Source organism: Plectropomus leopardus, chromosome 22 (genome assembly GCF_008729295.1).
Source record: "Plectropomus leopardus isolate mb chromosome 22, YSFRI_Pleo_2.0, whole genome shotgun sequence".
In the NCBI taxonomy this organism is placed as follows: Eukaryota; Metazoa; Chordata; class Actinopteri; order Perciformes; family Serranidae; genus Plectropomus; species Plectropomus leopardus.
Window position 1 is genome coordinate 10,242,649 of NC_056484.1, and position 26,027 is coordinate 10,268,675.

The 26,027-nt window shown below is 39.9% G+C and overlaps 1 protein-coding gene across 2 annotated transcripts; it reads left to right on the plus strand.

Annotated features, from left to right (window-relative positions):
* The first annotated feature begins 3,579 nt into the window (after positions 1-3,579).
* nrf1 (nuclear respiratory factor 1) lies at positions 3,580-25,480 on the plus strand. 2 transcript variants are annotated; one of them, XM_042511685.1, is made up of 12 exons: positions 3,580-3,728; positions 6,474-6,573; positions 6,791-6,935; positions 7,958-8,072; positions 8,225-8,351; positions 9,248-9,388; positions 13,017-13,175; positions 13,898-14,110; positions 14,199-14,297; positions 14,564-14,721; positions 18,446-18,567; positions 24,042-25,480. In XM_042511685.1, exons 2-12 carry the CDS (start codon positions 6,517-6,519, stop codon positions 24,200-24,202), a joined length of 1,497 nt encoding a protein of 498 aa, XP_042367619.1. In that variant the 5' UTR covers positions 3,580-3,728; positions 6,474-6,516; the 3' UTR covers positions 24,203-25,480. The 2 variants fall into 2 exon arrangements, with proteins under 2 accessions (XP_042367619.1, XP_042367618.1); XM_042511684.1 differs by having other exon boundaries at positions 6,474-6,585; positions 24,042-25,479.
* The last annotated feature ends 547 nt before the right edge of the window (positions 25,481-26,027 follow it).

A 26,027-nucleotide genomic window follows, 5' to 3' on the forward strand; every position in this document is an offset into this window, starting at 1 on the left:
TCCCCTTGAGGTAAAAAAAAATAAAATAAATAATAAATAAAAAATATACAATTCCTAACCCATGCCCCTAATTATTATTATTATCAATATTTTTTTCCCTTAGGTTGGGATGCACTGGGATTAGAGGGGTGGAGGATGGGTTAGGAAAATATTTATTTTATTTATTATTTAGTTCAAGGGGAGTTGCTGTGTGCAGTTGCAGTACAAAGTTAGAGTGGAGATACAATGCATGCAATAACAGCAAAAGTAGAAAAACAATGTATCGCAAATTTATAATACAATATATAGTAAATATAACACTAATTAGAATACAATAGAATAGAAATACTTTATTAATCCCGTGAGGGAAATTGTTTAGTTGCAACAGCAAATAAGAGAACATATACAAAATAAAATAAATAAAGAGATAACAGCAAGGTGGAAATATAGGTTGATAAGTGGCTCATAGTAAGGTTCGAAATATAAAATATAAAAATATAGCTAACATTAGGTTGATTATTATTATTGTTATTATTATTATTACAATAAAAAACAAACGAACAAAAACAGAAGTAGTTAAATAAAGATAAAGAAGCTACAAATGGCGACTTTGTTCTTGCAACTTACATGCAAATAATCACTTTGAATTTAACTGAAATAAAGTGACATCCTAAAATGTTAATAGGATAACATGAAACCCCTCATAAAGGTAACGTTAGCATCTGCAGGACCGCTGCACTGCATTAGCTTTAGATAGCCCGGCGCTACTTTAGCCAAAAATGCCACAGAGCGTAATCATTGGCTTTGCACACAATAAAACTGTCTGTACAAGCCACACAAGTCTCATTGGGAGGACTGTGAAAATATCCAATCTCTAAATTAACTGTGTCCCTGTTTATACAACGTTTGAGTGATGCTTTTGATAGAAACTCGACTAACCTCTGTGGGGAATCGACAGGTTCAGGTAGAAAGTAGCCTGAGTGACACAGGTGTTGTAAATTTGAGTAAAGTTAGCTTTGACTGTTTGCTTTGGTCCAGAGACAGCTGCGCTTTGTCTGCAGTGACATTTTTAACACACTTTACACCACAAAACTGACCTAAACTCTTGTTTTATATGTTTTAACGTTGGCCAAACGGGCAACCAAACTTGTCGGTGCCTGCGGCCTGACAGCGAGCAGCACTTCACCTCAGACAGCCGGCTCAGAGAGGCGTGGTCTCACAGAGCTCATGTGGCGTTCACTGACTGTCGGAAATAGTAAACACTACATCTATTGCTCTTCCTGAGCTCTCCTGTTGACGGCTTTCAAGAATCCTTATTTTTGTATGATAAAAATGGGCTTGATAGTCAGCAAAAAAAAAAAAAAAAAAAACATTATTTTTAATATCACATACACAAATGTAAATGGACTCAAATAAACACACAAATACAAGAATTCGAAATACAAATAGAACATTACATCCAAACATATAATAACATTTGTAATACAATAAACATATTTGTTTGATACTTTGGTCAATGCCCTCATGTATATATGAAAATAGTGGTAGCCTTTATGGGGTATTCTGTATGGTTTATTCTTTTTTTGTTTTTCTCATGTTTTGTTTGCAGTGTCCTGTTCCTTGTTTGTTACATAACTGAATTTGTAAATATGCTTGAGTCATGTATGGAATAACTGAGAATCAAAGAAAAAAAATCAAAGGCAAGGTTAGGAAAGGACAAGGGTGTTTATTTTAGTTTAGTTGCACATATAGATACACTACAAAAAAAAACAAAAAAACAAAAAAAAACAGAAGGGATATAAAATAGTTTAAATGTGCAGGTGAGTCAGAAACACACAATAGGCTTTGGGCTTGGACCTCAAATAAAGGAAATAACAAAATACACACAAATTTAAGAATACAACATGATGTAAAGTAAAATATAAATATAAAGACATATCTTCCAACCAGTCTTAAAAAGAAATAAACATAACATCAAATAAATCAGTGCACACAACACAAACGTAATCTATACAGTACCAAATCTTTCTGACATCAAACCACTTTTGAGTTTCTTTTTGTATTGTAAAAACAGAATGTGTTAAAAAGTTCACATAACATAATTTGGCTCCATGGTATTTCAAATGTTCCTCTAGATGTACAATATATTTGTAGGTAAAGGTTTTTAAAGGTGATTTACCTGGGAATTGTGCAAATATCAATAAAGTTTTGTGGTGAGTCTGTTTTCATAAAAAAAACACTTTAAAAATAAAAATACATATTTTGACAATATTAATATAAATAGTAAATACATTATATTTCAAGAAAAGATGAAAAGTTGCAGCACATGACTTGGAGAAAGATGCTATTCTGATACTGGGCTTTTTTGTACCATATTTAATTCTTATAATTATTTACAAATATAGAAAAGTAATTGTACAAGAAAAAAAAGGACAAGACAATAACTATATACATAGATGCATAGGTACATAAAGTACATAAAGTAGCAATGATGACATTAAAGAAAAGTATCAAAGGCTTTACAATTTTTTATCATTTTCACTTCATTAGGCAGTGAATGTTTGAATGTAGTGTCTGATTTTGATTTTCAGTTACTGTATGTGTGACATCGCTTTAGCCACTTGCATTTGTTAATGTTGAATTTTAAATTTCAAAATAAACCATTTTTGGAATCAATATCATTCTTATGATTAAAAATATAATACCTCTTTTTTCTAAACAAATAGTTTTACCAGTCAACCTCTTGAAAATTATTCTAAATCAATCCAAAATATTTTATAAAAAGCTATTCATAAAATTAGTGACAAACAGTTTCAGTTTTGGTTACACACAACACAACATATTACAACACAATAAAACTGACTTGACTATTTTATAAACTAGAGCTTTTTCATGTTTAGGCTACCTTTACTTTATGAATATTGTCATGGTTTTGCATCTACTGCAAAAAGCCTAATTTTTAAGCTATTTTCACATTTACCTTTATGGATATTGTACTGGTTTTGCAACAACTTCAAATGCTTTATAAACTAGAGTTTTTTCATATTTACCTTTATGAATTTTTGTACTGGTACAAAAAATAGGGGGTTTTATCGTTATGTAGATACCTTTACTCTATGAATATTATACTGGTTTTACAACTATTGTAAAAAGCCTACTTTTTAAAAAAAACTATTTTCACATATACCTTTATGAATACTGGACTGATTTTGCAACAACTTTAACTGCTTTCTAAACTTTTTTTTTTCATATTTACCTATGTGAATTTTTGTACTAGTCCTAAAAATGGGGGGTTTATTATTATGTAGATTAAATCGGTTTTTCAACACCTGCAAATAACTGAATTTTATCATTTAAAAAAATGTTTTATAATGAAAAAACAGTTGATATTTCTGCTGCACGCGTTTTCTGACCATTCTGGCACGTCATTATATGTCTATCATTTTAACACATTGCTTTAAAAAAAAATGAATGAATCAACACTAACAACCTCGAAATGTGCTTTTGCATCCATTTTGGGGGGTTAAAAGCGTTTTAAAATGCAGGTGTGGAGTACGGATCGTGACTGCAGAAGCTCAGGAGCGGCACCTGAAGGCAGCACTAGTGCAGCTCAGTGTTGTGTGCGGTTGTCTGCTCGCTGTGTTTGCTGTGTTTGCTGTGTTTGCTGCTGGCTCCCCTCTGTCGTCCATTAGAGCTCGGTACCATCCCCACTGTACGGCGCAGGCCCGAAGTAGCGCAGCCGCTCTGAGGTTAGTGCCCTACCGCGCAATCTCCATCTATTTCAGCCCCGGCGCAGCCGCATCATCGAACCCGGCAGCGTTGGGGTGAAAGATGCAGATTGTTTAGATGTTGACTGGAGCAGGGTTGTGATATCTACGTGGTTTTTTGTAGACAATCATGTTGTAGGCGCGTTTCGACAACAAGCTCAGAAAGAGTAGAATAGCTGGATGAGACGCAGGCCGCTCGGCCTGTCGCTGTAGCGCACTGTTTTGTTTCATATTGCGCGGGTTTCGTGCTAGCTGCTGCCCTGCCGATCTTAAACTGTTACCTTTGATTGCTCACTGAATTTATATATTTTCAGTGTCCGAACATCGCGAAATTACTGGTGCTTTCGATCGTACTCAATGTTCATTCAGATGACCGAAGCTGCACCGCCAAATGGTTAGCTAGCTAGCTTATTAGCTAAATGTAGGACAGCTAGCTTAGCTCAGTTTGGCAGCCAACCGACCCGGCGAGTCGGCTAACATTACACCACTGTAACACCCGAGCATTCACGCTATCTATTGTATACAGTTTGCTATGCGATCGCACTGACGAGGTGAAAGTATATTTGCACTATAACAGGCCACTGATGGGATTAAACATCATTGTTATTGTCGAGTCGTGCACCGATTCGTGCATCATCCCATTGATCCTATCAAGCAGCTACAGTCCTGTAGCTGTTACAGGGGATTGGATGCAGATAAAGCTGTCTGGCTGCAGATAATAAAATATTTTGACCCCTTATGATTTTTAATTTTGCAACAATTTGGTAACACTGTTCCTGCCCAAGTCTATTTCAACGAGGAAACGTGTGTTGGATTGATCTGATCAAATAAATATTTGATTAACTGCCCTTTATGAATAAACTGCACATGTTATCCACATTAACCCATTGTAACCTGAGCAGGTTGGCTTGATTTTGTTCCAAAACATAGGAGGAATGCAATGAGCAACTGGACAAGAAACGACCCCAAAGTTTGCAACAAATTAGTAAAGAGTACAAGAAAATTAACTGAAAATGATTTGTTTTTAAATAGGAAAGCAAAAAATACAAACGAGGAAATAACCTGAAAAAATGCTAGAATATATACATATATATATATATATTATTTTTATTTTATTTTATTTTTTATTTAAAAATTAATTTTCAGGTTAACTTTTTATCAATTTCTTGCAATTTACTCATTGCCTTATCCCATGTTTTTGAAGATAATTAAACTTTTGCTCAGGTTTCAAAGGTTTAAATAATTGTGAAAGGCATTTGTATGCAGTACCAACAAAAAACAAACAAACTGATGTCTGAAGTTTCAAGTTCATTTCAGTCAGAAAAGCTTGTCCACACTGACCACGCATTAATTGAATTATGGATTTTAAGTATTTTGTATGGAGTTGAACCTTTGTTCTATTAGTGGGTTTCATCCATCTGTCAGACTTTAGTATTACTCCACACACATGCACTTCACACATTCACTGTCTCAAACTGACTGCATTTACTTACTTTCTCTCCTGCTATCAGTAATTCCCATTTAAATAAGATCAATATATATCTAAATAGTGCTAAGAAATGTCTATTAATGTGTTGAATTCATATCGTGCTCATCAGTTCTTTGCAAGAGCTATGATTTAGCACAGAATAAATGGGAAAATAGACATTATTTTCATGCTTTGGTCACAAATTAATATTTTTATTGCTGCAGTAAGAAGCCCTCTAGTGGCAGAGCAGCGGTGGTGCATCAATGGTGCATTCAAGTTCACATAAATATACAAAATGCTGGGCTGCAGCTAAAAGTTATTTTCATTATCGATCAATTTGCTGATTATTTTTACAAGTAATCATTACGTCTATAAAATGTCAAAAAATATAAATGTGAGAAATACTCATCACAATTTCCCTAAGCCCAAAGTGACGTCTTCAGATCACTTATTTAGCAGGGGTGTAAATCACTGATTTCATCACGATATGATGTTATATTGATTGATTACAGTCGGTGACAGGAGAAGCTGTCATCCCTTTCTTTGCTTTTGGCCAAAAAAGATAAAAAACAACATATATATATACTTGGAAATATTTAAAACTAGCCAAAACCTTTGAAAATGTGACATATTTAACAAATTAAAGTGTCATCTTGTAGCCCTTTCATAGTAGCACAAATGTTTATTTCAAGTTGATGCCAATATTTATTGGGGGGGGGGTCAAGACCGGAATTGAACCCGTGGCTGCTGGGCTGAGGTGGGGACATAGGGTGCCCACTCTATCCACTGAGCCACCAGCGTTTCATGTTAAAGCTGATGACATATATTATACATACATATATTGATATTATCGTGCTTTTCTAGTGGTGCTTATTTTTCTTCCGATCAATTAATTTCTTGATCAACTAATTGTTGCAGCTCTACAAAATAAGAGTACTTGCAGTGTCTTTAAGAGGAACATACCAGGCAGTATTTCTGATTCATTTGTATTTCAATCATGTGTAATCAGCACGACAACGTTATGCCGTCACATGATTGTAATCACATCTTGCAATATAGATAATAGTCGATTTTTTTTTAGGACAGATGGTAGAATGTGTTGCATCCTTGTGTCTATATAATGACATGCATCTGCAAGGCTGCATGTCAGTTTTCAACACAGCAGGGACTGTTCCCATACAAGTTCTGTGCTATTATAATGAACAGATTTACTCAGGTACCACATCAATGAAAAATAGTTTTCCTCTTTCTCTCCTCAGTCACTGTACCGTGGGTCCAACTGTCTAGACCAGGTGGCCGATAATGGACGAGCACGTCGTTCACCAGACAGAACACATGACCACCATTGAGGCCAGCGCCGTAAGCCAACAGGTCCAGCACGTGCACTTATAAGCAGCAATAATTAAACAGTGGAGACCAGGAGGGATGACGAGGCAGTCATCCTTCTTAGAACAAGTTCCACCGATCACAAGAGATTTAAACTATTTTAGCAGCTAGTTAGATTGTTGACTAGAACAGAAAAAATACCACCTCAGTATATTTAAACACGTTCTACTTGGATTATTACTGTGTGTAGGTACATGTGGCCACCTTCACTGAAGCGTCCATGATGAGCGCTGAGGAAGACTCCACGTCCTCGCCAGACGATGATCCTTATGACGACACGGACATCCTCAACTCGGCTGGCACTGATGAGGTCACCGCTCACCTGGCTGCCGCAGGTACGTCTACCAGTCGAGAGAAACCAAATATGTGGTGATTCCAAGTTAGTAAAAGTGCATTTTGCTTAATGCAAGTTCAGTGTGAGGCCTTTAGATGAACAGCAGGTGGCGCCAGTGGACTGTTACATGGCAACTGTGCCACTCTGCTATAATGCCATCTGACTTTTTTTGGCTTTTTCGTTTAATGGGGTTCTCATGGGTGCTTGAAATCCTTGATTTTGTGAATATGATGGGAGAAAATCAAGGCCTTGATAGTTTTTGAAAATTGACATAAACAGACAATGCTTAGATGGATACATCTTGTGCAAGAATAGAAATTGAAGGATATTTTTGTGTTTTGGCTTTTTGTCATTTGTGATAAATTGTTACAGTAATCTTCCGAGGATAACCTTTCACGTAATGTAACATAACAGCAAATTTATATTTTGAAGCTATCGATGTAACGCAGCTCTTAATATGCGTCATTGTGTGACGTTTCTCAGTTTTCTCCTTGTTCTCCGTCTTTCCCTTTTATGCCAATTAGCTGGAATTATGTTTGAATGTACTTTGAATCTGACATGTTTGAAAACTTGTCAGGCAAGTGAGGCAGGAAAAAAGTATTATGGATCCTTGAAAAGTCATGGAAAAGTCTTTTAATTTTGTTCAAGAAAATGTGTTGCAATCTTGAATTAACCTTGAGCCATGTTAGGGACTTCAATTTGCAGGGAATTTAGCCTTGACGTTCCTTGAAAAGTCCTTGAATTTGATGTTTAAGAAGGTCTGCTTTTAATTTTTTTAAGAGGTCAAACGGTGCCAGCGAGCCATTATTGCAACCCAGCACAATTTTAAATCTCACTTTCATCTTTTTAAAACAAATTTCAAATTGAATCCAAAAGTAAAATTGAATCCCGCAGGCCGTGTGTTTGAAATGTACGTTAAAACTCAAATCAGAGAGAAAAAACAACGCTCATACAATCTAAAGAGTGTGTACTCGCCTTGCTCTCTGCTTTTACTCACAGTCAAACTCGCTCTTTCTCTCTCAGGGCCGGTAGGCATGGCGGCTGCTGCTGCCGTGGCAACTGGGAAGAAAAGAAAGAGGCCTCACATCTTTGAATCCAACCCTTCCATCCGCAAGAGGCAGCAGACCCGTCTGCTCAGGTGAGCTGAAAACACCAACAAGCCAACACTCCCAAAACCTCTACCATGTATTTTCCCTCAAACAATGACAACACAAAGATTCTTTCAGCACCTGAGGTCACTCATCACACTCAGACAGAGTTGATATGTGAAATGAGTGTGTGTATTTACAGGAAACTGCGAGCCACCCTGGATGAGTACACCACCAGAGTGGGCCAGCAGGCCATAGTGCTGTGTATCTCTCCCTCCAAACCCAACCCTGTGTTCAAGGTGTTTGGTGCTGCTCCTCTGGAGAACGTGGTGAGTGTTACAGGCAGCAGTTATCAGCAATTATTAAGTCTTCATTTCCTGTTGATTTAGCTTTAGAGCATCTCAGCAATGGACCACAGTACCACGATCAACTAGGGAGTCCCAATCATATCATTCATTTAAGTGTAATGTGAGGAAATATGGTTTATTGAAAACCAACAATGTCAGCACTAATTTAAGTAAATAACTGCGCTCATGCTGTGCCTGCATCATCCGCTACTTGGATATCCAATCATATTATTAAATTGGGTTGTGCATTCTTAACTTGTGCATGTTTAACTATATTGTGTGGCATTGTATATACTGTATCTTCATATTGTATTTTTTAAATTATCATTATTATTTTAGGATGCCTCTTAATATCAGGCAAGGGACAATTGATGAAAATTAGCTCCCAAGCTATTTGCTATTTCCCAAGCTTTTGTTTCTATGACAACAATATCTCGACATTAATGTTAGATAGGTAGCTGATGTAATGCTGCATTAACAGAGGGTTTACTATACAGTTAACAGCTACCTTACACAGTGCAAATCTGGTTATAAAAGCACAAAGCTCACCAGCAACATTCAGTGTTTGGCCGATCTGCTCCCCCAAATGAGCTTCTCTGTCCATGCTGCAATAGTTTCTATCTGACATATAAAGCTCGGGATAGAAATAAGCCAAAGGAGCGGCAGTAATGACACCAGAGCCTTTTTTTAAAAGTTCAACAACAAGCACACAGAAAACCCAAGGAGCTCTTAAAGAAGACTCTGAGTGCACATGCAGTCAAATACACCCTCTCCTCATCGGGAACAAATGAAAAAAGAGGCTTCTCTGAAAAATACACTATGTGGACACAGGTCCTCAATGAAATACCTTCTGTACGGACTGTCTTTCTGTCCCCCAGGTGAGGAAGTACAAAAGCATGATGCTGGAGGATCTGGAGAACGCTCTGGCTGAACACGCCCCCGCTGGTGGAGAGCTGGCCTCAGAGCTGCCCCCCCTCACCATCGATGGCATCCCGGTCTCTGTGGACAAGATGACCCAGGTCAGGCTCAACACTCTGTGCTCACCTATGAACAAACCTCCTCTCATACAAGTATGAAAACCTTGTATATCCAGTACAAACAACAGTGTTGATGGTCCCAGCAGAGGGCACCAGTTGGCAACAAATCAGAACCATAGATTTTGTTTTGCGTCTGTTTTGAGCTACTATGTATCAAGGTCAACCAATCAATTTTATCTTTTTTTGCACATCCATTGGTGTCATTTGATGAGTTTGATTCATGCATATTTACCCACTAATCGTTTCTAAAATACTTGCATCACGTTCATGGTAAAGAGCGACTTCCACACTGTAATTCAGGCAGACATTATGCCTGATGCATACAGTGCCTGCATCCAAACACAAGCAAAGCCTCCTCCCTTTGCTAGACAGGATGTGGTACTAGTTAGTGCGTGTGCCGAGTCAGCTGCTCTTTCTTTCTTTTATTATCAAAAATACTCCATTATAGCTGTTATTTACAACATACAAAAAAATTAAACAACCCAAATAAGTGCAGTTACCATGAAAATATATTTCAGAACAAAACAAATGAAAATATTCTCACAGTTAAATCAAATCAAGTTTCTCAAAGCAAAATATCAATAAAGCTTAAAGCTTTACCTCGGAATAAAACATGTTAACCAAAACCTAAAATCTAATTAAAATTGCATAATGTGTACCTTAAACTCAAAATTAGCCACAACCGATTAAAAAAAAAGGATAAATTAATTTTAAAAATGAACAAGATTTAAAGAGTCGGTCTTTCACTGCAACATTAGCGCCACTGGCTGCTTAGGTAGCTCATTTGACCCGAGGGAACCCGGCTTGTTTACACTGCCATCCCAGTGCTGCTGACGCAGTCTCTGGATCATCGTCAGAGCAGCCGGCATGACAGTGGCCCTCAGAGACGGCGCTCAGCCCCGGGAGCAGCGGTAGCCAATCCCAGCGAGCAGTGTGTCCTCGGAGGGCAGGTGTTAGTCGGTGCTTGTTTTTCTTGGAGGTTGTAGGATGAGATTATCGTGAGTAACCTGTTGCCTCACTCAGCTCGGGCCAAGCCAGATGGAAAGGTGTAGGTGTTTATAAAGGTGTGTGTGCAAAGTGTTGGAGATGGGATGGTTAGAAATGGCCAGTATGAGAACTGCAACAAAAGGGAGCCAATTGAAACCTGGTGCTCCTGATGGACATCAAAAAGGCTTTATTGTCTTCTATGACAGCGTTTCCCAACCTGCGGGCCCATGGGTTTGGAAGGCATGTTTTTTTTCTTTTGGGGCTATTAGGTTATTTTTCTTTCTTCATTTTCTTTTAAAATTTGTTTATTTTTAAAGAAAACATGCCTTCCAAACCCAGAGGCCTGCCAAAATAAAAATCACCAAAAATGACCCCATTTATCACAGCCAGAAACATCTCTCTCACTCTACATCAGGAAACCATACTACAGAATAAAAGCTCTGTGCTGCAGATTCACTGTTCTTCAAATAAAGTGTGTTTTTACACACATTTGGCCACGAGTATCTTGCGGTCCATTCAGAAAAGACCCACGATCCACTTTCGGACAGTGACCCACAAGTTCGGACCCACTGTTCTATTAGATATCTGCAGTGAGTTTCATGAAGCTGAAGAAATCCCAAGTGAGCATTAGTGACACAGACAGCGGCCCTGGCCAGTCCGATATACGAAGCATCTGTAGCAGGTGATCCCGGGTCCAGCCCTGAGCCCATAATTACCCCCTAGCCTTGACAAGGCCAAGGACCCGGCAACATCGCCGCCTCCCTAAATGCTGATTGGAGCATTGCCTGGAGGATTAGGATTTGGGGGGTTGGGGTAGTGGGTGCGGGCACAACATGCCACTTAACTCACTCGCCACTGTAATTAGGCCATCTGGCCTCACACACATGCATCCACATACATCCACACATGGATGAGCCACAGGTGGAAATGCAAGCATCTTTTTGCTACTAAGTCCGTCTTTCTTGGGCTAATCCCAAATTGTTTTGTCAGTATTCCAAGAGATCACTGCAGCCACCGTTTTTTTCCAAAGCTGGTCTGATAGAGACCATCCATTTTCTATCGTTTTGTCATATCTCTACGTGCTGCGCTGCAGGACTGCATATAGGTAGTCTGTGAGTCAGAAAAGGGGGTCTAAGTGGGGGAGGAGAGATGGATTTATTTCTCCCGCAACCAAATTTAGCCTGTGATGTCAAGGCAGGCAGACGCTGCAGTGCCTCATTGTGCAATATAATCCCCCGGTGATGCTTGCATATTACCAGGACACTGAGGACATTGGCACTAAACCCCACCCCGGCCTGTCAGCAAGTGTGAGTGCACTCTTGTTCTGGAAAGTGTTGATGGTGATGGCGAGCGGATAGGCATGCTGCTCTCTGCCACACATGAAGTACGAATGCTGGCGAGTGATCAATAGCAAACAAATCAGATTAGATTCCTGTCCTTGCTTTGGGGCACAGTGCGAACCTCTGGAGGACTCTCAGGCAACAACGCAGACAAAGCAGTCAGAGAAGAGAAAGAAGTAGATGTGACTCAAATGCTGTTATCTTATCTGTGTGGTAATACTGGGTGGGAATCAAGAACTGGTTTCAAATTGTCCGATCCATCAGAATCATATTCCTCCAATCTTACCAATGCTGGTATGTATTTCTGATGTCAGACTCATTGCATCTATGCTGCTGGAAACTTGCAACAAGAAGGAGTCACGGCAGAGAGGAAGAAACAGTCCAAAGTGAGGTTTCACTTCATGAAGAAAGAAAACAAAAGTGCTGCTTGTTATGTCTGTAAAACGATCTTTTCAAGCAAGCAAACATCTCTTTACTCATCAATTCCCATCCTTGGTGTTAATTTAGGACCACAAAACAGTGGCCAACTTGTTTGTGTTGTAGGATTTTCTACAATCTCTAAAAAGCACTAAAAGTGCAAAAAAGAAAATCCAATAGCTTCCTCTTTTGAAATTAGTGGCAATTACAACCCTAAGCTCTGAAGAATGGACTACTATTATACTATTTGAGTGCTGGTCTCTTAACTCCAGGACAAAGCAATCAGCCCACGATTACAGTGGCTTTTTTAGTTCTAAGGACCTGCTCTAAAGACGTTTGGCTCCAGCGTCTGTGAATGGTACACTCAAATATAGTGAACAAGCCCTCATTGATACAGTCAGTGTACAATAATAATAACAGAGTCTCAACACAAGTCCATAAAGTAGTGCTTATCAAAGTAAATGTAATGTTTTTGTCATTGATTTTCTTTTTTACAATATTGACCAGCTTGTCCTTGTTAATACGTGCACTGAGCGGAGTGGAGCCTTTGTGAGGACGGGTTGACTGTCGGATCTGATGCTCCCATGGTGTCTGTCTGACACATCAGGCTGGAGCCACAGCCATAGATTGGTCTGTTAATAAACATGATCGTATTGTTCTCCTTTTGGAAAGCCTGTTTCTATTTGCAGGCCTTCCTCGACCACCTCAGCACCCTGCAGCGGGTGCCCGATCAATACGTGCCTCCCGCTGCCTGCTCAAGGGCGTGTGCGCTTACGTGTGTCTGAGAGAGACACTGCGGCTTTTCCTTTTTGGAATTTTTGGTATCTGTATCATGTTTTTCTTCGTGGGTCTCTCCTGTGCTCTAGGCCCAGCTGCGAGCGTTCATCCCAGAGATGCTGAAGTACTCGACGGGCCGAGGGAAGCCCGGCTGGGGTAAAGAGAGCTGCAAGCCAGTGTGGTGGCCTGAGGACATCCCTTGGGCCAACGTTCGCAGTGACGTCCGCACAGAGGAGCAGAAACAGAGGGTGAGAGGAATACTTGCAGAATGATGTCATGCGTTTCCTTTACTGCCTACTTTAAATGACGTTTGTTCTCGGTAAGCCCTAATTTCTGCACAGTACAGAAGGGGAAAAAATTAACAGTTTATTCCAAAAGATGCCATTTCCCTCGTTGTACATTAGTACCCAAAGTGGCTCTTAACTACACAAAGCAGTAATGGTACTCAAGTTTTTGATCTGACTTTACGTCAGTCATTAATGATGTTTGATAATGAGAACTGTGGGACTATAATCTGTAAAGTGGCATTTAATGTCAGTAGTCCTTAAAGGGACAGTTCACTCCAGAATCAAAAATACATATTTTTAATCTTCACTGTCGTGCTATTTGTCAAGGTGTAGTTTGGTAGAAAGAAAATCGTTCCTGGAGAAACTTCTCACAGCAAGGTCTGTGGATTATCTTGAGTTAGCGGGTTATGATTTCTGAAAAAAGGCATTGCTGTTGAGTTTTTTTTAAATGTTTTTGGGGTTTTTTTGGCGCTTTGAGCACAACAAGCCGAGTGCTATGTAGCTCCATTACACTGTAGAGAAGACAGACATCTCTTCAAAACTCTGCAACTCACACCAAAACAATCTAGACCCATCAATAGCTCTATAGACAAGACAAAAAATATGTATTTTTGTTATGGAGTGAAGTGTTCTTTTAAACCAGTCTGAACTATTTGCCTTACATTGTTTTTATGTTTCCCAAGGTTTCGTGGACGCAGGCGTTGCGGACCATCGTTAAGAACTGCTACAAGCAGCACGGCCGTGAGGATCTGTTGTATGCTTTTGAAGACCAGGTAACCACGACAACCACCACCCAGCACCACCTGACTGCAGCGCAGAGCATCGCTCACCTTGTGCCCTCACAAACTGTGGTACAGACCATCAACAACCCTGATGGAACAGTCTCGCTCATCCAGGTACATTATCATACCAGCGAGGAGCGCACTTCAAATTAAAATCTCATTCACTTAATCTGAAGTTTGTCTCTTCACTTTGTCCTCTCAGGTTGGCACAGGACACACAGTTGCCACCCTGGCAGATGCGTCAGAGCTGCCTGGTGTGACTGTGGCTCAGGTCAACTACTCCACTGTGACTGACGGAGAGGTAACACTCATATTAATACTACAATATGAACACACATTCTGATCAGTGTGGACATAAATGTTTCCTAAAACACTTAATTGATCTAACAAACTTAATTCCTGAGTCACAGAAACAAACACTACGCAGAAAATTCAGTAAAGTGTGTAAAGCGCTCCTAACGGGAGCTGTCCATTCAACACCAAACAGTCATTGTCATGCAATCTTTGTAACTTCACTGCAGATCCTAATTTGCTTTCTGTTTGAAATTATATATTGTTCCGATCCAGGTGGAGCAGAACTGGGCCACCCTGCAGGGCGGCGAGATGACGATCCAGACCACTCAGGCCTCAGAGGCCACGCAGGCAGTCGCATCCCTGGCAGAAGCCGCTGTCGCCGCAAGTCACGAAATGCAGCCCGGAGCCACCGTCACAATGGCTCTTAACAGGTGAGGATGGGAAAAGAAATGATTTTACAAGGCCTTGACGGAAACAAGGCTTTTAAAGTCGCAAGCGAATAGCATTTTGGTGTTATTTAGGTGGCTTTAACTTTGAAGGGGATGATGTCAACATGAGAAAGGAATGTTAAATTATAGATATACAGTAAACTTGCAAACAAGCAGCAACCTCCAGTGCTGGAAAATGAAGCCGATGCTGAAATGTTAAAATCTGCAGTTCCTCTAACAGCCATTTGAGTCTAACACCAAAAAGCAAGTAAATCGCTAAACGCTTAATGGTAAAATGCCCAATTTTACAGGAGAAATAAACATGTTTACAGCCTGGAACAAAAAAAGTTGTGGTTTCCAAAGCTAATTTCTCTTTCCATGACAACCGTATGTGGGGTGAATTTCTGCATAACTCTACAGCTCCACCCTCTAGTCCAAATATAGTCACCGCGGCTCACTTCTAGCTCCAAAGAGCCAAGATGGCAACAGCCAAAATGCCAATTTTACTTACGCCCTAGGCTCCGTGTAAATGCTTACCCTACACCAAAGCGGGGAAATGTATCAAGTAAATAGCAATTATTTTGTCTGTGGACACTGAATGTTATAACTCTCATCAACAAAACAATCAAGCCAAACTTTGTACACTTGTTTAATATTTTTTAAGACATTTCTTTATGTGTAGTATGGCTAGTATCCTCAGGTCACAAATTTTACCTCCTCACACTTGAAAATGTGTAATAGAGGGGAAACAGAGGATGGATTTTTGGCGACAGAAAAGCAGTGACAGCCCCAAAACTGTCACTGTAAAATTGTACACAAGGTTTTAATAACCAGACATGTACACATACTGAAGGATTCGGTGCTCAGCTTTCACTGACACAGTCCTCAAGGGTCGTCGTTTACTGGCGGTGGAGTCATCCAGGCCATAATTAGTCGGGCAGCTCTAACAACTGGATGAGAACGGGACAACTGCCAGGGCAGGTCACCGGGGTCCCCTGGAGATGAGAGTCAACTACCTCTCATCCAGGTTCAGCATTTAATTAATTAGCCCGTAGCTTTTATAGAGTCAAGGCGCACAACCATTACATCGGTCGTTAACCACACATTTCCACGTGCTAAAAGCGCAGTAAAATTATGTTATGTGTGTATGTAGAACTTGCACTTGATCCTATAATTAAAAGACAGAATTGAGGATAGAGACTTTTAGCAATAGACTGTCTGATTCTGGTAATAGTACTGTTTTCAGTCATATTACTAACAGTGACAAATGTCTCAGCTGCAGCCACTCTAAAAATAAAAGACATACAAGGGTTGTTGTTGGAGGTATGTTTTTCTGGAGGGAAATTAGCCACACACAACTGTATTCAGATGGGATCTACAAACGGATCTTAAATCATGGCCCTCGGAGGGCAAGAGGTGGTATCAACTGGGCCCAGAGCTCAATCACTAAAGACTGTACTTTGATAAGCTCAAACATTTCTTCTCTTGGTCGTGCAGATATAAGAAAATAGATTTATTTAGGCTTCTGCCTCTATCATACACAAACACACACACAGATCCTGCTCAGAGAGACAGTGACACAGAACTAAATGCCCCAAAGTCTGGTTAAGGCCCAGATGCACTAAAGAATCAAAGAACGAGCAGCCAGCAAGGCTGTGTCGCCTTACATCACCTGTCTTGGCCAAAAAGTTGCACTTGAGCACACCGCATAGACTACAACCAACAGCTAACCAGCTAGTACGGTCTGCATCTGTGTGAGAGGAAATAACTTTGCATAGCAGGAGGCGGCTGTAGTCTCTATTCATCATTCAAAAAGAAAACTGGAGGACCGACAGGATGAATTTAGGATGTTAGATAGCCAGTTAGCATATTAACAACACAACCTGATGTTGAAAGAGCAAAGGATATTTGATGAGCGCTAGTGATTAATAAAAACACCCAATTATGAACCGTTTCAAAAGAACTCAGTCTCTTTCTTTCCTTACTTGCATTTCTCCTATCATGCACTGAACTGAACTAGAGTGACATCATGTCAGCTGTTTCAGCGTGCTGAATCGGCTGACAGAAGGCTGACAAGGGCTGACAATTGCCAACACACCGCTAAAAAATAGGCCGACAGACGCTCACCAGCTGTCCAACACTGACCAAAGGCCGACTGTCGGCTTGGTGTGTCAGGGCACTAAGAGTAATGTTTGGGTACAGCATCAAAAAGCAGCATCTCTAAGAGTAGTAGTACCATTACAATCTTAACACCCATCCGTATCTGATTATACTGCAAGAACAGAGCAGGTTTAGCGTGGTCATGAATAAAAGTAGTTAGTTTTGGGGAGTTTTTTTCATGATCTTTCACATCATCATCAAAGGTCCAATTTAGTTTAGTTTTGTTTGCTTGTACGCATGTATTGAAAAGACAGAAAAAGCAAATTAAAAAAGTTAAAACACTGTGCAGGAGAGGTTAGAGGCCAAAAAAAATGGCTTTTTAGATACCTTCCCGATTTAATAATTATAATTATCAGAAAAAGAAAATGATTTTTTTTTAAAAGATTGCATAATATATCAACATTTCAAGACTCAGCAGAATATAAAATTGATATGCAACTGAAATCCATTACAAATGAATCAATGGAGAGCTATGAGTCTTTGCAAATTAGAGTCCTTTTCAGATGTTTTTTTGAACAATGATAATGTAGATGTTCTGTGTAGTGATGGCACAAGGTTGTTCCACAGAAATGGTCCTCTGTATTTCAGTGAATATTATATAAAGAGAAGTCTGACAATACAAAAGATAAAAGTCCTTATTTATCAACTTGCCAAATTCACCAGTCAGACTTGCTGAGATGCTAATGTGGTAGCTGGTTTTTCACTGCAGGAGTGTCGAGGCAGTAATTTCAGGTGTGTATGGGTATGTCCCACTGGGGCTTGTTACCTGCACCCACCTGAGTCCTCCCTCCTCTCCCCTCCCCTCCCCTCTCCTGTTTACCTGAGCCAAGCCAACCTGGGCTCTCTGCTCCACAGGCTCTGGAACATTATGTCTCTGTTTTCCAGCCCCATAGGGAGAAAAGAGCCTCTTTCTCCCACTGTCTTTTCCGCTGTGTGGAAATTTTGACCAAAAATTACACCAAACTGTATTCCAAAATGTATCAAATGAGACACATTATTATATCAGTGTTGCTACACTTTACTGCAATAGTCTTGCTAAGCAGCATCACACATTGTTACTGCTTACTGCACTCAGCTCCTCCTCCTCCTCCTCCTCCTCCTCCTTAACTGACCGTCTGCACTTCTATCTAACATGTGATTATCAACCAAGCTGTGAACAGTTCCATTAGTTCATAACGAAGCTGGTGCCGTAATAGGCTCGTGGTAATTCCACTGGATAGATCTGGTTAATAAAACTGCTTTGTTAGACCCGTAGCACCTGGCCTTTAGGGAGATGTGACAGATTCTCCATAAGTCCAGACTAGAAAAGCCTCTTACAGCTCATACACTCCTACTTCTTCACCTCACATCTCTGTAATAACCCTGCCTTTGTGAGCAGACTGTGTGTGCATGTACTGAGTGTGTATGTGTGCTTCAGTTTTGTGCCAATGATTGTGTCTTGGAAGCTTAAAATATAAATCCATCTCATGTGTTGCTTTTTTAAAATTCGAAATAATATGCACAGAAAAGCATTGTGTTTTTACATATTGTACACTTTATCTGATGTGTGTGTTTGTGTGTGTTGCAGTGAGGCAGCAGCCCACGCTGTAGCGACGCTGGCAGAGGCCACTCTACAAGGCGGAGGGCAGATTGTCCTGGCAGAGACAGCAGCTGCTGTTGGAGCACTGGCAGGGGTTCAAGATGCCACAGGTACTGAAAGTTATCATCAACATGCAAAATAAAATGACAGAATTTACATAAAGTCATTTACAGTATAAGATCACTTTTGTTATGGTCTATGGCACCAGATGATCATTTAGTGACAAAGTTGATCTTGTGTCAAACTACACTCAGTGGCCAGTTTATTGGGTACAGCTAACTGAAACTAATGCAAAATCTTGCCTACATGGTTAGATTGTTACATTTTTATGCTGCACACTTTGACACGTAGACGTGTAGTGGTATCAAGCAGCAAGCTCCGAGGCTGAGAAATGAAACCAATGCAGAAGCGCCAAAAACAGTAGCCAATCAAATGGCCACTTGAGGCTGGCTCCAACAGTGAGTCAGCTCCCATAGAAACTCATGTTAAAATGGTCAATTTTATAGCAGAAATAAGCCTGGTACAAAAAGCGGTTTGGGTCTCTCATGACAAGCGTATGTATCTAGCTCCAGTAAACCAAATGCTGCAAAAATTAAACTTATAGGTGACGTCACCGTAGCTACGTCCATTTTTAATACAGTCAATGCGTGGTACTCAGAAGTCAAGGTTTGTTTCGGGTTTAGGAGTCACGGTACGGTGCGAGGTCCATACAACAGGGAAAAAACAAAAGCGTAAGTGTGCATTTGTTTTCTTTTGTTTTGAACAAAAAGTAGTGCAAGACAGACACAATCCCCTGCTGAGGACCGAGGTAATATTTTGCCTTCTGGAAACTTAAGCAAACTATTTTTATCATAAAAATTAGGAACATCTCAAACACTTTTGTATCACACCATTCGAAAGGCAACAAGTAGTAATAAGGTATAAAACTGAAAAGCATCTTTTATCCTACATTCAAAGCACCGACGCAGTTACTATCGGCACATCTCTTTGATGACATCATACGTCATCACGTTTGCTGCCTTTCCATTCACGTTCTCACCACTCACACTTGTAGACTCCGCATCCACATCGGTCTTCAATCTGCATACTGTGCATTCTGCGTGCAGCTGTGTGTCTGTGACTCCCGTACCACGACGGTTTGGCACGAATGCAACAACCATTACAGGCCTACCTTTATTTATTTTAACCTGTTTTGGGCGGTTGTAGACTGCAGTGGTTAGGAATATATTGTAAGCGATTTTTTTTATCGTGACAAATCTGGAAACATACTAACAGAAAGCTGAATTTTTTTATCAACAAATTTTTGACATCACATCTTTTACTAATTGGCCCTTGTGTGTGTCCCCCAGCCAATGGCATGTCTAATTAGTCTCACTAAGTGTAAGCTTCCCTGCAGCAGCACTGCGGCCTCTGAGCTCCTTCACCCTAATCTACTCTGTGCTGATGTGACAGATGGTGTGTTTTGTGTGTGTGTGTGTGTGTGTGTGTGTGTGTGTGTGTGTGTGTGTGTGTGTGTGTGTGTGTGTGTGTGTGTGTGTATTCTGAAGCACTACTCCCTTCTTTTAATGATACATTTACTGTGTGACCCCATCGTCGACTTCCTTACATGCACACTCCGTGCGCTGCTGTGACACCGCGTCTCTGCTGGGATTGGACCAGTATGTAATGACATCGTCACGTCCTTGTTGGAAAGCATTAACAGCCTTTTCTAGCATATGTTCAGTCAATATCCTGAGGATGGAGCGTAAAGCTACTGCTTGTCAATGATTAACATCAGAGGGCTGCTAATCTGATGTCATTTGCTAAAAGCAATCTGGAAATAAGGCTGGACAATATATCAATATTATATCAATAATATGATATGAGACCAGATATCGGACCAGATAAGCTGCTCCGTAGTCTGGTGTTCACTTAATGTGAAATACAGAACAAATTGAGTCATATTTGTAGCCTGTAGTCATGGTCAATGTAATATTGAATTTCATGGGAGAAAAGTGTCACAGAATATTTAATAAAAGATTTAAAGCCAAAGAATTGTCACATCAGAAAGCTAAACATTGTGCAAATCCAAAAATATGCACAGTGTGCTAATGTGTATTTGCACATTTGTACACTAACCTAAAGTCAAGCTATTCAAATCTAACATCTGAGCCTTTGCTGTTCGGCATCTCACTTCCTAAACCATAAGGAGTCATTTGGCAACAATAGCTCACTTAAACAACTAATGGAGCTGCCAAAGCCAGTCCTTCTCCCGACTATTGACCTTAGCTAATCAGTCAAGTACTGCAGCAGAGTGGAGAGCACCTTTTGAAGTGCACCGGCCCAGACCCCGCTGATTGGCTTTTGTAGCCACCCTCTACTGACACAGGCATGCATACACACACTAACATACACACGGCCACACCAAACTCGACCCTTAAAGAAACAATGTTTGAGAGGCTGAATGAGGCCCTTCACTCAGTCGCTGTGCTGCCTGTACATTACCATACCAGGCCCAGTGCCCTCTTGCCTAAGCCCTCTTCCGTAATCACCGCCAGCACAATTACCTGCATCAGCAGAACTTAACCCTGTCGCAAATCACTGGCGAGTGGGCTTAGAAAGGGCCCACATTAGTGGATCAACAATAACAAGCTAACCTGACAAAAGGGGCCTGATTTTATTTCCTATGAATCCTTAAATATTACAGGCAGGATTCATGGGTAGTGTGTATATGGTGCAACTGAAGGGGAACTATTATGCTTTTTCTTGTGGTTTGTTATTCGCTCTAATGCCAGCTTAGAGAAGTATATGAGTGGAAGTAGGTACAAGCAAAAGTACATAAATACAGTATGTAAATGTAAACATAAATAATTAGTACAATATGAAAGAATTTTAAACCAATAAAAAAATAATAATGTATAATATGCTGAGTATGTAAGTGTGTAAAAATAGAAATGTAAAGAAATACAGTAACAGACAATTACCACTAACGTGAATATTTAAATTACAATATGGATGATATGGAGAGTGTAAAATGTGTAAAAAAAAAAAAAAAAAAAGTGTGCTTCATGCTACAATACAATAAAAACGTTTGGATTCAGACGTTTGAGGGATCATGTGCCGAGTGAAGTCAAGCCAACTTGCTCAGGTTTATGACTTTAATACCCCAAGAAATTCCCTAATTTCTGTATTCAGGGAAACACGAAATCTTGGCTGCTAATGTGGTTGATTCCCCCTGATTTCAGATAATATTCCTGCTGGAACATTTGCTGTTGTGTTCAAAAGATAAGTGCCCTTAAAGTTATTCACCGACTTTAAGTAAATTCCCCAAAAAAACGTGTTTACAAGCTTTAATGGGAGATTTTTCGTGGTAGAAAGTGTCACTATTCTCTGCTACTGTCATTCCCCGGCTGCAATGATGGTGCAGAGATGCTGAGATACAGACACCAAGAAACACCGACCAACCAGAGCAGACTGGGTTTCTTCAGGCTAAAAGAGACAGTCACTAAAAACGGAGCATTTCAGACACAAGGTGAATACAGGTGTTCCAGCAGAGACAGTATGAGGAAAATCAATTGCTTTTTGAACATTAAAGCATGTAAACATGTTCAAATAGAATCCCCAAACACAAGTATGAACCTAAAAATGAACATAATATTTTATCTTTAATGTTCAACTGTCTTAGTCACAGTAATGGAAGTGGGCCTGATCCACTGCCATCCCCTACACTGACCTTCTTGCCTGCCTGTGACACTGTGACAGCTTGCAGGGTGGGGCAGAGGTCCACGTGACTGCAGCAGTAATCCCTACAGGCAGACACACACACACTCACACACACAGCTGGGCATGGGGGAAGCGAGCTGAGAATGTTCAATCGGACCATTGTTCAGAAATGCCGTCTCTGTAACATGGCTGCCTTCTGTCACAGACAACTACCTGGACTTGACTGCCTCCCAAGCACCATGTCAGACATAAACTCCAGTGACAAGATTAGCTCAGGCCAAAGGCCCAACAAGCAGTATTTGGTAGCATCAGGGCTGCAGTTAAGGTTTTTTTTTTTAATGATTAATATGTTTTTATCATACAATGTACTGCTCAGTCTACAAAATGTCAAAAAACAAAGTATGGCCATTTCCAAAGCCCAAAAGGATGTGTTTAAACAGTCCAAAATCACCTTACAATTATATAAAACAAAAAGCTGCAAATCCTCTTATTTAGGAAATCTCAAACTAGTAAACATGCTACACATTTTCCTGATAAATGGCTTCAATGATTAATTGATTGTCAAAATTGTTAAGATATGCCTATCAGTTCTGCAAGCCCTCCAATTTCTTGTTGACATACAGTCCAATACTGAAAGATTAAGATCTTCATGTCTGACATTTTTGCACGAAACGCTCTCTGGTAACTTTATTTTAAAGGTCCTGTATGTAACTTTTTACATATTAATCATGTTTAATGCCAGTAGGTGAATGGATTTTAATGTAATATAACCGTGGGGCGCACTAGCTAATTATTGTCCCACTAGTAGTCTGATAACAGTTAATTCATCAAATACAATACCACATATTATGATTTCAGCATGCCTCTGTGCTAAAAAAAGATCCCAGAGGAAATACTAGCATGTGAAATATATTGTTAGCTGGCTGATGCTAGCTAACGTTAGCTTGCTTGTTAATGAGGACAAATTGCTCGCTAGTTAAAGTAGCAAAATAATGTACTGAGTACTAGATAACATCAGCAAATTCAACTACTTTCTCAATTATGGTTTTTAAATGACTTTATCAGCTAAAATAAAACAACCAATGCCAGGTCCATGCTGTATAGCTAAGTTACAGCTAGCTGGGCAGCCAACAAGCTAACTGTAACCTAAACTGAGGTCAGCCAGGTAGCTGTACAGCTACGCTGGACTTGGCGCAAACCCCCATGAATGGCATTGGCTTTGAGGTCGATTTTATATAGTAGGGAGAGGTGGAATTACACAAACTTGCATGAACTTGCACTGGGAAAGAGACATCTGTAAATCAGCATCAAATAACCCGCAAATCAACATTTCTAAAGTCTAGAGAAGCTGCAAGACTACATAATTTTATCCTCATTCAAGTTAGCAGAGTGCTAAACCTGAACTCAGCCATTACGCCCAGAGTGGGTCTCAAGGGTGCTTGCTCTATGGGTTTTATTATGTTAAAGATCCTGGTATTTTCATAATGCAGAAATAGAGGTTTTTTGGCTTCATGTTTCACTGACCAACTGTCATAAGAACGAACATGGCCCCGCTTCAAATGCTGTATCCTGTAATACATTAATTATTTGGCGTTGGTTACTTTGGAGTGTCCGCTTAGGCTAGGCTAACTATTATGGAGCCAATGGTCCAAATGAAATATAGGAACAATAGATAGTTACGTTATTCTAAATACGATTTATTTTATTTTACAGTATTCGATCAAAAGTCAATCAGTCTTATGAACTCACGTCACTATTTTGGCCAATGCCCAGTTGCTCGCTCGTGGCTGCTAAGTGCGAGCATCAGGATGCTGACTGCAGTTCGATTAACGGCCTCACAGAGAGGTTTCACTATTAACACGAATTTTCATCTCCTCCTCAGGTCTGGTCCAGATCCCGGTCAGCATGTACCAGACCGTAGTGACCAGCCTGGCCCAGGGCAACCGGCCCGTCCAGGTCGCCATGGCACCTGTCGCCACACGCATAGATAACACTGTCACGCTGGACGGCCAGGCAGTGGAGGTGGTGACCCTGGAGCAGTGACAGTTAAGATCCTGGAAGAAGTAGGAGGCACTGAATGGTCACCATGGAGATTGGTTTATCCTACTGTTTTCCAACACATCATGCTGTGTACAATGTCAAATATATTTTTAAATGTACATCTGCAGGGGAAGTGAAACTGAGTTATCAATGTGTTTACTATGTAAAGATATTGCTTTTGTTGGTGTAATTTTTCTCCCATTTAGCTTCATGTTTTTTTTTAGGTCTGTGATGTTGAGTATTTAGTATTTATTTCTATTCAATCAACCTTTACTTCAAACAAAGATGAACCAAAAAGCCCGGGAGGAAAGCCACCACTGCTTCACCCAGAGTGTGTAACGATCACTGGTCTGGATTTTCACTATCGTCGATGTGCTTGACTGTTTTGTTCCTAGGATGCATTTACAATTCAGTGCCATAGTCAGTGATCACTCCCCCTCTGTTTTCCGTATCTTCTGTCACTATTCTGAACTCTTTCCACCTCAACTCATCGAAAACTCCCCGACACATTCTCAAATTAGATAATGAAATATTACGTTGGAAAACCATCTTGTCGTGTGCTTTTCCCCTGTGCCGTTTTACTGTAGTCCACGCACATGCCAAGATTCGTGAAGACTCAGGATATACAACAAAGTGTTTTTTACTGCTGGATTGCTGAGCTGACTTCCTGAAGCAGCCGTTTTGTCTACCAAATCCATTTATTTACAGCGCATGGATAGGGGCACCCCTCGGTATGTTATTTTTTTAACATGAACTTCTTTGTATGTCACTAAGGACTGGGTGGTCTGCATCACTTTGTTTATCACAAGTTGTTAGTCATACTTGAACAAGAGCTGCAGTATTTGTGATGCAAATATCAAAAAGGCATTTCTCTTTAATCTTGCAACAAAAATAATCGCTTGCCAGAATCAACTTAGTTTGATGCAGCTGTAACAGTTGGTTCAACCCTCACCACTATTTAAAAATAAAGTCCAATAAAATGGCTGCTGCTCTCTATTCATTCAGCTTCTCTCTTCATTGTTAGTTCACTCTTCATCCAAAAGTGTAACCATCAGTGGATGCATAAATGCTATTCAGGCTGCCCTCATAAAGTTGATGAGGCAACTTTTGGTAACCACTCAATCAACTTGAAATTCTTTAAGTCCAGTCATCTTTTTTCTTGCAAAAAAAATTCATATTTCAACATGCACTGATGGCTGATGATCACTCGTGGAATGTAACTCAGTACTATGGTTGTATACAATTTTGATGCACTTGTACTTGAATATTTCCAATTTATGCTTTCTGCTTCTTTTCTACCACATTTTTGAGGCAAATATTGTACTTTTTACTCTTTATTTGATGGCACTTGGCTTGTGGTGCTCAAAGTGCCAAAAAGAATACAACTGAAAAACTCAACAGCAATGTCTCTATCCAGAAATCATGATCCTGTTACTCTAAATAATCCAAAGACCTTGTTATGAGCAGTAAGAACTATTGTCTTTCTGCAGAACTGCAACCAGTAGCTGTATCACTGCAGAAAAAATGAACAAGTGTTGAATTTTTGTATCAAACTGTAGACAGTGTATTTCATATTAACACAGAATATAATGACTACATGCAATATGTGCAGCTCTGCAGCTTATTAAGAGCATATTTCAGCCTCTCCATAATGTCACAATGATGCAATCACAACAATTAATGCAAATTCAACCAATCCCTAGAACCTGGTACAATGTATCTCTCCTTGTTTTATATAAGGTTAAAGTTTTATTGTGCACGGTCCCTTTCTAAATGAAATAACATAACATAAATTCATTTCCTTGTGTGAGGATAAAGAGATGTGGAG